Below are 13,159 nucleotides of genomic sequence, written 5' to 3' on the forward strand. Positions count from 1 at the left end.
CTGTAATTCCATTGTATCCCCTGTGGTACTACCACCGACTTAAAGCTATACTGTGTAAGTTCAACTAGTGGTCAGTAGCGGTATTGCTTTTTTCGGCCGTTTTTCGGCCGGAGTCGTCGCGGACCACCGCCGCGGACCACCGGAGTGGCGCCGCAAACCACCGCGACCGATAGTAATCCGTGGAGGGGTAGAACGCATGGTAGAACGTAATTTTCTGGCCAGGATTTGTGGATTAAGAGGTTAAAATCCTTCACCATGGTAAACACTGTAGCCAAGCGGAGGCGCTTCCTGGAGACCAGAGCAGATAAGCTGTGATTGGCCGGTAGTGTACCATGTGTGCATGATCGGCGATGTGATTGGGCAACGTATACACAACGTATACAGATGATGCAGATTACGTCATTTTGGCGCGAAATCCGGTCCACGGCCAGGATCATAGAAAACATATAAAGAGAAGGCTTCAGAAGCTGAAAATAACGGAGTGGGTGTTCTAAAACTTTAGCGATTTAACAGTTAGGACAATTTTAAGATTTGTTTTATAAAAAAAGTTACATGGTACAACTTTAAAGAATACCGATATAATGATAGGATTGAGACCATATTACTCATACTCTTCACCCAAGCACATAGCCGCGTTATAAGCGTGTGCATATCTTTATTTTGTTTACCAATGAGTGGCCTCAGTGAGAATTGATCCCACAACCCTGATGGCATTAGTGCTATTGTGCCACTCGTTGAGCAACAGAGGGAATGGAACCCTTAACCCTGCATGCTCCACTCATTGAGCTTGGCAGGGCAATCATCGCATTCTCCTCTGTGTGAAAGCTTTCATGTTTACTTCATGATTGATTGGATCCATTTGGGTCCAGTCAGCGTTGAAGGGCTGGGATGAACAGGCCAGTAGGTTGATTTACGAGTGCGGCCGCCAGTGTTTGACTAGTGCTTCCACATAGATGTTCCTCACAGGAAACTGATTGCACTTCTCGGTACTAACTTTGAGCCACAGACACACATGCGGGCACACATGCACACAGCCAAGTTATTTAGATTTCCACGTGTGTGTATGGGGCAGGCCCACATTAATCACACAGGAGGTTATTTGGCTTCAGCTTGAATCAGGGAAGCCGTTCGGATCCTGCTGCAGATGGACCGAAGGCTTTCGAATGGACGCTTTATGTAACCGGGGCCTACATTAGGTGAAAGCAGCAGGGAAGGCAGGTAAATAAACAGATTGTGATGTTGCTTGCCAAGCTGACTGCATTCCAAGTCGGAATGTCTCTTGGCCATACAAGGCTGGATTAGATCCAGGATGAGCCATAAGTGATAGTGGTAGTGGTAGTATTTTATCTATCCATCAATCCACAGGTCAAATAACAAACCTTCTCTATGAGTTCGTAGCTCTCCTCCAGTTTGAGGGCTCTGTTCTGCAGAGAGGTGCCGGCCCTGTGATGGAGCTCCAACCACTGCTGGTAGGTTGACTCACTGATGTCTGCCACGGCAAAGCACAGAGTACGCAGCCCTGGATGGACAAAACAATATATTGGGAATTAGAGTTCTCAAATTCTGCCCGAACGCGACCATACCCGAACCTGACCCGACATTTAGGGTAGGGCCTAAAATGTATGCTAATTGCTGTAATCTAGTAAGCTCCACCCATCTGGAAGTCAAAAACATGCAAATGAAGAACAGGTTCGTGTGAGATGCTGCTGATTCTGTTTGTAGTACAAATCAAAGTGCATCGGTCTTAGAGAACAACGCTTGATTAAAACATTGGCTGGTTCTGTACAAATTCCACAAAATAATTTGCTTACAACGAATGCCAAATTCTAAAATAAACAGCAATCGTGGTTTCCTTGATCAAAACTTAAAAGGAATTGTAACATTTCATTTGATCTTTGGAAAACAGAGAAATCCGAAATAGCATACTGTACAGTCACAGTGCTGCTAATTCATCTACAGAAAATACTTTTGGTGAAGTCCTTCTACCGTTGTTTCACTAGAGGGCAGTGTAAACACAGGGCAGAGCAACCAACAATGCAGTTATTCTGTGCTCAATGTCTCAGGTACTACTACTACTACTACCACCTTGATTACTCTTGTCCTAAAATGTGAAAATGATTCAAGTGTATCTCTAAGTGAGGGATTACAGAAGAAGCTTCCAATCCAACTGTTGACTGATTGATCAGTGAGTGATTATTACATTTACCAGGAGAGAATGCACAGTAAAAACATAGAAAACAACCAAAAAGGATGGTTTTACTTCTGGCCAACAGGGAGCGCTGTTTGTCCACTCACCCTCTGTGGCAAACGCTTCCAAGTGCTTCAGTGTGATCTCTTTGTACCTGGAGCTATCAGCTAGGCGGTCATAAATAACTGTGTCCTGCAACAACAAAAAACAAATAAAGAATACTAGTGATTGGCTACTCATATCCAGAGCAAAGAAAACATTTCTTGGACAGAAACATATTCCTTGTACTATTTTCTATGTCAGCACTTAAGCAGAGACATGGCTTGGATGTTAGAGGGAAAGGGTATGGAGGCACTAGTTAGCATTACCAAATGATGCACTACCAATGCAGTTATTTATACTATATTGAGAATGCTAAACAGACACCCAGGCTGCAACCATCCCTTCCCCCCTACACAGAACTCTACGCCTCTGTGTTACACCTACACTACAGTATTTCACCCACACAAATCGAAATATTTTACCAAGCCAGCGTGTAAACATTTTTAACCTTGCCATCATTTCTTCCATAAAACAGAAACAATATTGTGGATAAAAGAGGGAAGGCAGTGAGGGGAGCGGAGGAGGAGGGAGAAGCTTTCGACACTCCTGTGGTAATGATGGTGATGGCTTGTCGTGCGTTGCCATGGAGAGAGACAGACACTCACGGCTCCTTTGCAGTAGAGGCGGATCTTCCCAGATGGAGTGCGCATGATGACCGACATCCTCTTCCTAGAACTGAGAGAGAGAGAGAAGCAGACCAAAGAGTGAGGGAGAGGGAGACAGAGAGGGGACAAAGAGAAATCGATAGAAACAAGCAGAGGGTGCAAGAGAACATCCCAAGCTGTTACAGCCACCTGAGCAAATGATCATACACGGTACTATTTGAAGAGGCGTCTGTTGAAATTAAACGTGTGTGAAAATACATGACGTCATCTGTACAGACGGTATCTGCACAAGATGCCACGATATCTGCACAACAGAACTACCCAAACAAAAAGACAGGTGCCTTGTCGATCCTAGTTATTTGTATCCATGTATGTAGCAAAGCTACTCGTGTTATACCAAAAAGCACTATACACAGTAAAATGTTGTAAAGGTGTTAATTCATCCTTTTGCAAGGAAACTATGACATGTCATGTCGAGCGTATGAGACATGACACCTCACTATTATTGATCTCCTCACATCAGCAGAACAATGGGATTTACGTTGAAAATAAGCAACGTTATTATTTAAGTAATTTACAGTGTATTCCAAGCAAGATAAACTGAATGAGAGAGAGATAATACCTTGTGAACTCCAGGACATGAAGCAGCTCATACCTCTTCTCTGAGCCAAGCTAAGAGCAGAAGAACACAAGACTCAGTGTTACTGCAACAGGAAACTGAAGTCAAATTCACTCCTCTTCCATGATATCATCTTGCCTCTATAACTACACAAACCACACTCCCCATCCAATCAGGCCTAATTGCACTTTAACAGTATTTATCAGTAAAAGCGCTGCCCCAACGGTGGCAAAATGATAAGGTAAGAGATTCAATTTAACTCCCTTAATTGCGAAAAGCGCCAGGTACAAGTTGGGCGGATTGAGTAGATGTTGGGGGCCTTAGAAGGCTAATAAAGGTTAAAGAACTTGGACAAGATGTTCTCAAGGGAGTAAAATCAGAGAACAATTTTGGCCTCGTTCCTCTGCCTGTAATCATCAGGTTAGCTCATTAAAGGACCGACATGCAGGTGACCTTACAGCTGGAGAACACACACAAAGCATTGCCTAATTTGATCATGAATAGTTATTATATTCAACTCGGAAAAACTAAATCATGGTAAAGAGCCAGTATGTACCATCCATAATATATACATATTTTCTTCTGATCATGAAGGATTGCTCCCTGCACAGCAGTAATCCTTTCAGGGTGCTAATGAAGTACATAAAAGGGTTCATTGCACACATGGAGACGTCTATATGTACTTATATTATTTATGAAAGAGTGCAAATGCAAACACGTTTTGCCCTAGCTTCACCATACAATTTGTATTTAATATAGTATATACTTCTAATGATAGAAAGAGCCTGCATGGTGCCTGTGAAGATGTTGCTCTGGTCGATCTTACCGATTCCATGATGACGGTGTCTGGGGTTCTGCCAGAGAACACGAAGCCCAGGGTCTGCGCTGCTCTCACAAGTGCTCCTTCATCTATCAAACAAACATACACACACACACACAGCTTTCTCAAGTAACAACGTGAGACATACATTTGATTTGATCTATGATAAGGCCCATTTATGTTTTATGCAGAAAAGCCAATTATCAGCCAGGGCATTTAATTCCCACAAGGAAAGCAAATCAAAGACGTTTTTGATGCAGCAAATTTGTTTTACTCCAAGGCATAAAACACAGTACATACTCTGCATAGGCTGATGATAGTATTATGTGCTTTGTCCCGTTTTACTGCAAAATTAAGTTCGCCATCAGGGCACCTGATTCAAGTCTTGGACTTGAAATCTACATCACATTTTGTGTGACAAGGTTGAGAAAAGGTTGAGAACTTCTCCACTGCACCAATCAGCTCCAAAATACCATTATTGTTCCAAGTACTCAGGCTAAAATAAACCCTCACCTTATACCAAAGCAGCAATATGTGAAATGAAGAAGCATCAGCATGATGGAACAAAGTATTTTGATCCAGTCGGGAAGGCACTTGATAATTAATGCAAAGTAAAAATAGAGAACAGCATGATATTCTATGAGCTCATCGAGGCTGCTGCAGCTGAGAATAATCACAGCAAGAAATATCCTAGAGTCACTGCAGTAACCTTGAATGGGAACAATGGACTAAAGAACCAATAGTAGACAGCAGTCTGATGTTGTGATCTGACTGTCCTCCTGTAAGGCCACCACCAAGTCAATCCCTTGGGACAGCAATGTGTATAGATACGTTTCAACTAGAGTTTTTTATTATTATTATTTATTTATTTATTTATGGGGGGCGGCATTGGATAGTGGCATCTCTTTCTCTTCTGTTCTCATAACGGATGTAGAATACATACTAGATATTGTCAAAGTGCAGTGGCACTATAAGTCAAAGTGCAGTGGCAACATGTCCAATTCACACATGAACATTGAGCTGTAAATTTAAATATCTCTTCAAAGAAAAGAAAAAAACAACTACTTGGCACATTAGCTAGGAGGTTCACACTTACAATTGTCTCCTTTACAAATTGAGGATGATATAAAGGCTCTGCTTTTAGGCTTCTTATAAAATGTATGGTGTTGGTGAATTTTCCACTGTCCTTGGACCGACATGTAATAATGTTAGCAGAGGATCAAATCCCACCAGTCTCCTCCTCAGCTGTGAATCCACTATCCAACTCAACCTTTTTACCAAAGATGAACTGCCCACTTCCTCATCAAAAATAATTACATCACTGAATACATTCTGGGAAACTGCAAGTGTGGTTGCTGTGACACAGGTCACAAGGAATCCACTGGGAAATTACTTCCGTCTCACCATTTATATTAGATTTTGTGACAGTGAAGCATAAACAAAAGCTTCACTTTTCTGTTGTGCAGCCGCCCAAACCGGGTAACTCAGAAAGTTGACAAAACACAGGTTTACTTTGCTGGGAAAAGAATCTCGGACCGAATACAATAGTGTGTTGCCTATGGAAACCACACTAATTAACATGTTATTTCACAAACCCACTTGTTGAAGCAGAATGACACCTCCACAAGTGAATGAGAGTTGGTAGCAACACGCATTTGACCAGCACCAATTCCCAGGATTGGTCAGGAAGTTGATCATGTGTTGTTATGGCCTACCTGGAGATGCAGCTTGGTCAGTGAGTCTGTCCTACCTGGAGATGCAGCTTGGTAGGTGAGATTATCCCCAATGGTCTCAGGGACTGCGGTGTGACAGATGGCCATCATGGTCATGAAGTCTAGAATGACAGGTGCTGTAGGCTGCAAGAGAGTAATGGGAAGGAGGGATGAGGGTGGAAAAAGTGAGGAAAGGATCAAGACAGAAAGAGGGAGGGAGAGTAATTAAGTGAGAGTGGGAGGGAGGGAAAGAACAAGAGACAGAGCAATACATCGTTGTAGTTTTGTGCGACAGTCTTGGATGATGAAGTATAGGGCTTTAATTTATGAAAGAACATAATATTTTTCTGCCCGACAGTGACAATACTGTATTACACATGCATGGAAAATACTCAGCGACAGGCTTCAGGTCCTCAAAATACACATGAACTGAATGATGGCATATGTGGAATAATGATTTACCTGCATAATACAAACATGCATCTATTATTAAGTAACAGGCCCAGTCTACTCTACACAGCCATTAACCTCAGATGCTCTCACTATGTACTAGAGTCTACAGTGCATAGTGAGCATATCTGAGGTTAATGACTACTACTAGAGAGAATTCTAGGAGGAATACAAAACATGGACTAAGAGACTGGCAAACAACAGCCTTCTTTCCAAGAACTGTGACAGCATTGATGGACTCATAACTTAATTCTCTCCCAAACAAACGAGTCACAAACATTCACATCCAGGAATAGCCCTGTACAACCACTCTGAACCATTCTTGGTCAACTGAGCAGCTCCACTGGACTAATTGGTAAAGAAGTACTAGGCTCAAGGGCTGTTGAGGGAGAAGAGAGGTTATCATTCAAAGTCGCAAACTTAATTTGATCAAACAGTGTGGGGTTTCAAACCAGCAACCTTCCAGGCAACATATCTTACTTTGCCTAGCCTCAAGTCTAGACTACCGCCACCCTCATCAGAGGCTGGGGCTGCAGAAACGGCAGCCCCAATCAGCGCCCTCATTAGGGCAAAATATAATAAACTGACTATCTCCCACTAAAACAATGTCGTTTCATTTTGATGGTTGGATTCACAATGTACACCGACTGTGAAGTAAAACAAATATAGAAATAACACAGTATGCTTCTATTCAAGTCTGTACATCTTGCGGCCTACTTTTGGTTCCTTGGCCCTTGGTTGAGAAATAACGAGTTGGAGCTGAGAAAAAAGAAGAGTTGAATGGCAAAATAAGTTTAAATTCATCTATTGCCAATCTGTGACCTAAATTGGTCAGTATGGTAGAGAATTCCTCTGTCAACTCATAGGATGCATGCAACTGACCCCCTGTGACTTCCTCATACAAAAAACAAATGCAGTCATGTACTTGATAGAATAATCGCTAAGAAAATAATCAATAGTGCAGCCCTACACAAGACTTGTTCCACCTTGTTTCTAAACCATCATACAGTACAGCAATAACTCAATGAAGCACTGTGCATGCATATAATTAAATCCGCTTTTATCCTTGCACGCTGCACTGTCCCCTGGTTTGTAATGAGAGCTCTTTGAAGAGAGAACCGTGTCAGAGAACAAAGGCGCCACGAAAGAAGAAGGCAGGATGAATCAAAGGCTTCTTTTCCAAATGAAAGTCCACAGGGCCTATTACAGCCCAGGTGGCCGTTAGAGCCCCCCCTGCCTCCCGCAGAATGCCAATCTGCTCCAGGTTTACAGTGTACGTATGAGTGTATGCTTATGTGGTATTCCTACATGCACGTATGCGTATGGGATGGTCTGACACACGGATGGCAAGAGTGGATCGACCCAAGAGTATAAATATGCACGTGTGTGTGTGTGTGTCTGTCTGTCTCTGTGTGGGTGTGGGTGTGTGCATGTGTGTGTGCTTGTGTGTGTGTGTGAACATCTGCATGTGTACTGTGAGCGCCAGCCAGGCCAGGGTGATGGTCACCTAAGCGGAGAGCTTAGAGCGCGTCACTACGCCCACAGAGGGCTCTGACTGACAGAGCGATAAGATGTGACAGCTAAAATGGTGCCACCAGCCCTCGCCCCCGCAGACTCCTGGGTAATCTCTGTCACGGCAACAGTGACGGACACTCATCGCTGCAGACACGTCCAGCGTGGAGAGAAGGTGAAGAGGCTACGCAGTAGGCAAAGGAGTGAAGCAAGCAAACGGACAGGAATAGAGTCAATACGAAGCACTCAAGGGTATTTATGTTTTTTTGCATTTCTGCTTTATTCACAATAAAGACAGTGAACAGAGAGACAGGAAAGGCGGGAAAGAATTCCCTGTAAGGGGTTATATGCGAGTCTAGGGTCAGATTCGATCCTAGGCCGGCTGTGGGAAGGACTATTGCGTTGTTTATGTGGGATGGGTTCTTTCCAGGTGAGCTAACGGGTAGAGGTGGAAAGAGTACTGAAAAATCCTACTCAAAGAATACTGTTACTTTTTTAGTAAGAGTAAGAGTAAAAGTACTAGTCCAGGAAATTACTCAAAAGTAAGAGTAAAAAGTAGCCTATTTAAAAAGTACTTTTCTTTTTACTTTTTCTTTTTTTTAACATTAATTATATGTTACTCGTTACCGGTTACTTAAGCTGTCCCAATGCGATGTCATTCTTCACGGGAGAGTGTTTTTTGCAGGTCTTTCAGTCCGAGTGTATCAAAAAAGCAACTGGGTTAGTGCACCTAAACCTAACCTTAACCCTAACCATAACCTCAGTAAAACTAACGCTGGTGAATGCTAATCTGGTGAAATGCTAATTAAACGGCAGGGGAAAGTGTTAAGTTGGAGGACGACATGGGGCGCCCGCTGGCCTGGTGGTCAGGGCGCATACCACATACTAGGCTATGATGCCGTGAATGTGTTGACCCATGGAGGATTTGTTGCAATCTATTTCCAAAGTTCCATTCCACAGTTTTGATCTGCTCATATCACAAAAGGTGAACATGTTCCTACTGTAAACCAGGGACAAAAAGTGACAATAAATGCAAGCAATAAGAGTGCAAGAAACAAAGACATGTACCACCAATTAGGCAGAACACTTACACAGCTACAAGGACCATTTGCTTGTGTTTTTTCCCCAATTAGCAATTTGTGCACTGCTGGTTTCCCAGTATGTAGGCTAACTAAAGCGGATCCTAGACAAACTCATTAATGTGTGGAGAGTTTCTGCTGTCACAACATGGCAAACATCACAGTGGGATTAGTTCCCTTCCCTAGGCGACACCGCTGTATGTAATTAGACATGACATCTTGCCTCCCCCACCATGTCTGGCAACCCAGTGACTCAACCAGCCAATCAATCACAGCTGCCCTACACCCATCTCAAATGTTACAGGTGGTACTTGCGACCCTGCTCTACCAACTCTGTTACAGTCCCAAATGCGTGTAACAGACTACATTATGACACAGACTGGTTTCGAGCACTAGCAGTGCCAAATTATTGTGTGTGTCACACATGGAAAGATGACCAAATATTCAAGTAGGCCTTTAAGCTAGTGTAAGCAGTCAGCTGGAGTACACCGAATACAATCACGGAATTACATATTTCGGAAACTATATATTTCCCCAATTAATACCATTCCATGTTGGACACTTTCTATAAGAACTTTCTACAAGATCCATATTTGGAATATGTTGGACCTACATTGTCCACTACTGTGATTAGATGATTTCCACACCAACCTTGGCCTGTCTGAAGTATGCCAGCTTTTTGTCATAGCAATGTCTTGGTAACCTTGGTAACTGGTCTTTTCACCATTGTTACATGGTTTCTCAGTTTTAATAGACTTCGCCTTTTCATTTTATCATGTGTCTGAGCCATCTTGTTTGTTTTTGTTTATATTTGATTAAAATCATAACATAATTCACAAAAAAAGGTTGAGATTTTTTTTTTTTATAAAACTTTTCTCAATTGAACAAATTGAGCGATCAGTTAATAGTCGGGGGATATCTTAAAAAGTCCTGGAATAAATTCCTTACCAAAACATTTCTTCACCAATGTGTTTGTAAAGGTGTCTAGTAACACATCTCACAAATCACTCCCAAAAAATATGCTTTAAGTGGGATGTGAGGGGTCTAACTAGGTGTTTTTAATTATTCTGAATCCATTGCAAGAATTTGTTTTGCACAAAAAAACATTCATTGGGCTACAAACAGCCCATAAAATGATGGTTTAGTGATGAGTCATCACTTTTCACAGTGGTATGGGGGTCCATTTCTAGCCCAAGGAATGTTTTTGGTGCAAAACAAATGCTTGCAATGGATTCAGAATAATTAAAAACACCTAGTTAGACCCCTCACATCCCACTTAAAGCATATTTTTTGGGAGTGATTTTTTTCCCCTATTGTATAGTGTATAGTGAGTGAATGAGACCCATAATTACCCTAGCTGTCAAAGATCTTCCTAGGGAAACTGAATTTCAGTCTTTGTGAGATGTGTTACTAGACACCTTTACAAACACATTGGTGAAGAATTTTTTTGGTAAGGAATTTATTCCAGGATTTGACACTATTTCTAAAGATATCCCCCAATTATAAAGGTGGCAATAGACTAAATAGGTTGCTTCAGAGAGAAACGTATTGGATATTCACATTTGATGCTATGGTATATCCAGGTCTAAATGAAGAGATTGATTTTAAACCATGTTTCTAAATAGGTGAAATATGGGTTCTACATATTGCAACTATGATTTATGTTATTTGCACTGTAATTTGTAGGCTGTATAGATGAGCAATATGGTAAAAAATTTCACAAAAAATCTGCTATCTAAATTGCATTATATTGTTTGCACTGAGTCTCAAAATGTATGTGCCTGATTGGTCCCCTTGGTCACAAGGAAGTATAAGAGGACATGCACTAACGGTGACAATTCCCTTCTAGCCAAATATGTTTCTTTTATTTAGGCTTTTTTTGGTTCTCTACTTTCCAATTGCCCCCTGGGTGGCCCATCTGGAGACCATGCCCTTGACTTTGAAAACCACTGTTCTAGAGTTTTGAAAACATTTTATAATTACAGTAGCAACTGTACAAAAACAGGCAGCCCCTCAGAATTAGCTAATTAGGCTGTGTTTGTGCTTGTGTTTACATTAGCTTACAAGGAAACATTAGTCACACTGTTGGCATGATTTTAATCACTGATTGACTGATTATTCAGGAAATTACATATACATTAATGTCAATTTGTTGTAATGTTTTTGGGGTGGGGTGGTCCTTGAGAAATGTCTGTTGTCACAGAAATGCGTGCTTGAATATTCCACTGGGAGGAAAAGATTCTAAACACTTGGAACATTTCAAATGAAAACATCAGTCAGCTTCTCACATCAATAGATTGTCACCATTCAAAAGACCAACATAACCCACATCAGTCTAGCTTATCCATACACAGATTCAGCATCTTATGTTAAAATCCTCTTACACTGCTTCGGTGTAAAGGTCCGGACTGAAGATTCATTCAGCCACTGAATCACTTAAGACTACAGCAGTCTTTTGTTCATCCATTCCACCCCGTGTCAGCTGACAGGACATTTAAGTATTGTCACACTCTCAGCATCCAATCAGAGCAGTCTTCTTGTCACTTGTCTGCCAATTAAACGTCACCCTGGCCACAATATGACTTCCGGTTGGTTCTAGCGGAAGTGGCGGAAGTGCTGTGTTTAACGGAAGTTACGTCATGCGTTATAGTCTTCCGTTGAAATTCTCACGGCGGAAGTTGAACAGTCTTTGCCTGATATTGTCACCAGGCTTTTCTCTTCGCAGATGAGTAACAGCCTGGCTACGCGAGGCTAATTAAACGTTGCCTTGTTCTCGCTCTCGAGAAGAAATCCACCTGCTCATAATAACTTCCTGGACAGTCAGTCTGTTCAGACAGAGAGGAGAATCCAGGTCAGATTCTGACAAGTCATCCGGGCGTATGATGTAACATAACAACAGTTCCTTGGCGACGTTGGCGGTGATGCGGTTGAGAGCCGCTAGAGAACGCCAGCTGAACGAGTGCAGCGCCGTGCACGCACCGCAGCCAACACCCTGCAGCAGCACAGAATAACTGGCATGATAGAACGGAGGGCCTTTCCTGTACAGCATTAGGTCAGATCCATATTTGAGACCAGGTTTTGGAACCCAGCCTTTAGATCTGTAGAAATGATAGGCGGTGTATGACCACAGGAAGTTGCTCTGAATGGACCGGAAGCGTCTCCAGAGCTGGACGACAGACTGAGGTTCCTGGTCGAGGTACACTGAGAGGCAGCCCAGGGCGTACACCAAGAAAAACGCCTCCTCTAGAGTGAGTTGTAGATACTCTGTGACCTTCACCGGTCTGTTTCCCTCCTGTTCTACCTGCTCTTTGTCATCCACAGGGTGTGAATCTGTCTCTGAACCCGACCACTGCCTCTCCATCTGGGGACCCACACCGTCCAGCTCCTCCTCCTCAGACCCCACACAGCTCTTAACATCATTCCTCCCCTCGCAACTCTTCTCTCCTGGTCCCGCCTCTTCCTCTTCATCCTCCATTTCCACTGGCTGAGACAGCTTGAGGAGGGTTTCATTGACAGCCTCCTCGTCCAATCCTTGGGCTTGACTCACCTGCTGCTCGTACTTGGATTGTGAGATGGTGACAGGTACACTACGGCCACAAAGGACCTCCCATTGGTTGGAGATGCAGTGATCTGGTCTGGCTCTGGATAGAATGCCTTTACCAAAATAACCCTTCCCATATATGTGCAATATATGTGCTGGGTGTCGGATCAGTACGGTGTTGTTGATCAGTTCACCCTGGTAAACAATGTCCCTGTGCGGGTTTATCTCCTGACTCCCTGGCAGTGGAAAAGGAGCTTCATACTCCTCATAGACTCTTTTCCTCCTCTGAGGAGCTATAAACGTCATGTTGTCATGAACATTGTTCATAATAATTTTAAAATATACCACTCTAAGGGAAACTAGGACCTGCCGTAGTGGTGTCCCGATGAGAACTTAACCTGGATATCTAATCTGTGTGGTTCGGATGGTGGTTCAAGGCAACTAGTGGCCGGATGCTCGTATCATCTCACTGATGTTACAATTAGTCAGCCATATCCATACTGTACTGTATATGGAGTTTCACGTCTGCAT

The 13,159-nt window shown here is 42.8% G+C and overlaps 2 protein-coding genes across 3 annotated transcripts in view; both read right to left on the bottom strand.

Moving 5' to 3' along the window:
• The window catches only part of atp8a1 (ATPase phospholipid transporting 8A1), a 175,379-nt gene that overhangs the window by 78,059 nt on the left and 84,161 nt on the right, over positions 1-13,159 (bottom strand). For both annotated transcript variants that reach the window (XM_080745990.1, XM_080745989.1), the window contains 6 exons: positions 6,085-6,190; positions 4,341-4,423; positions 3,518-3,567; positions 2,896-2,965; positions 2,296-2,380; positions 1,380-1,519 (listed from right to left, as the gene is read on the bottom strand). In XM_080745990.1, the coding sequence (XP_080602116.1) occupies positions 1,380-1,519; positions 2,296-2,380; positions 2,896-2,965; positions 3,518-3,567; positions 4,341-4,423; positions 6,085-6,190 (534 nt within the window). The remainder of the gene's footprint in view (positions 1-1,379; positions 1,520-2,295; positions 2,381-2,895; positions 2,966-3,517; positions 3,568-4,340; positions 4,424-6,084; positions 6,191-13,159) is intronic.
• Positions 11,843-12,934, bottom strand: LOC308301953 (tRNA-splicing endonuclease subunit Sen2-like; the record flags this gene model as incomplete). Its single annotated transcript, XM_080746100.1, has 1 exon — positions 11,843-12,934. One exon carries the CDS (start codon positions 12,932-12,934, stop codon positions 11,843-11,845), a length of 1,092 nt encoding a protein of 363 aa, XP_080602226.1.

Source organism: Nannobrachium achirus (assembly GCF_963921795.1).
Source record: "Nannobrachium achirus genome assembly, chromosome: 17".
Taxonomy (NCBI): Eukaryota; Metazoa; Chordata; class Actinopteri; order Myctophiformes; family Myctophidae; genus Nannobrachium; species Nannobrachium achirus.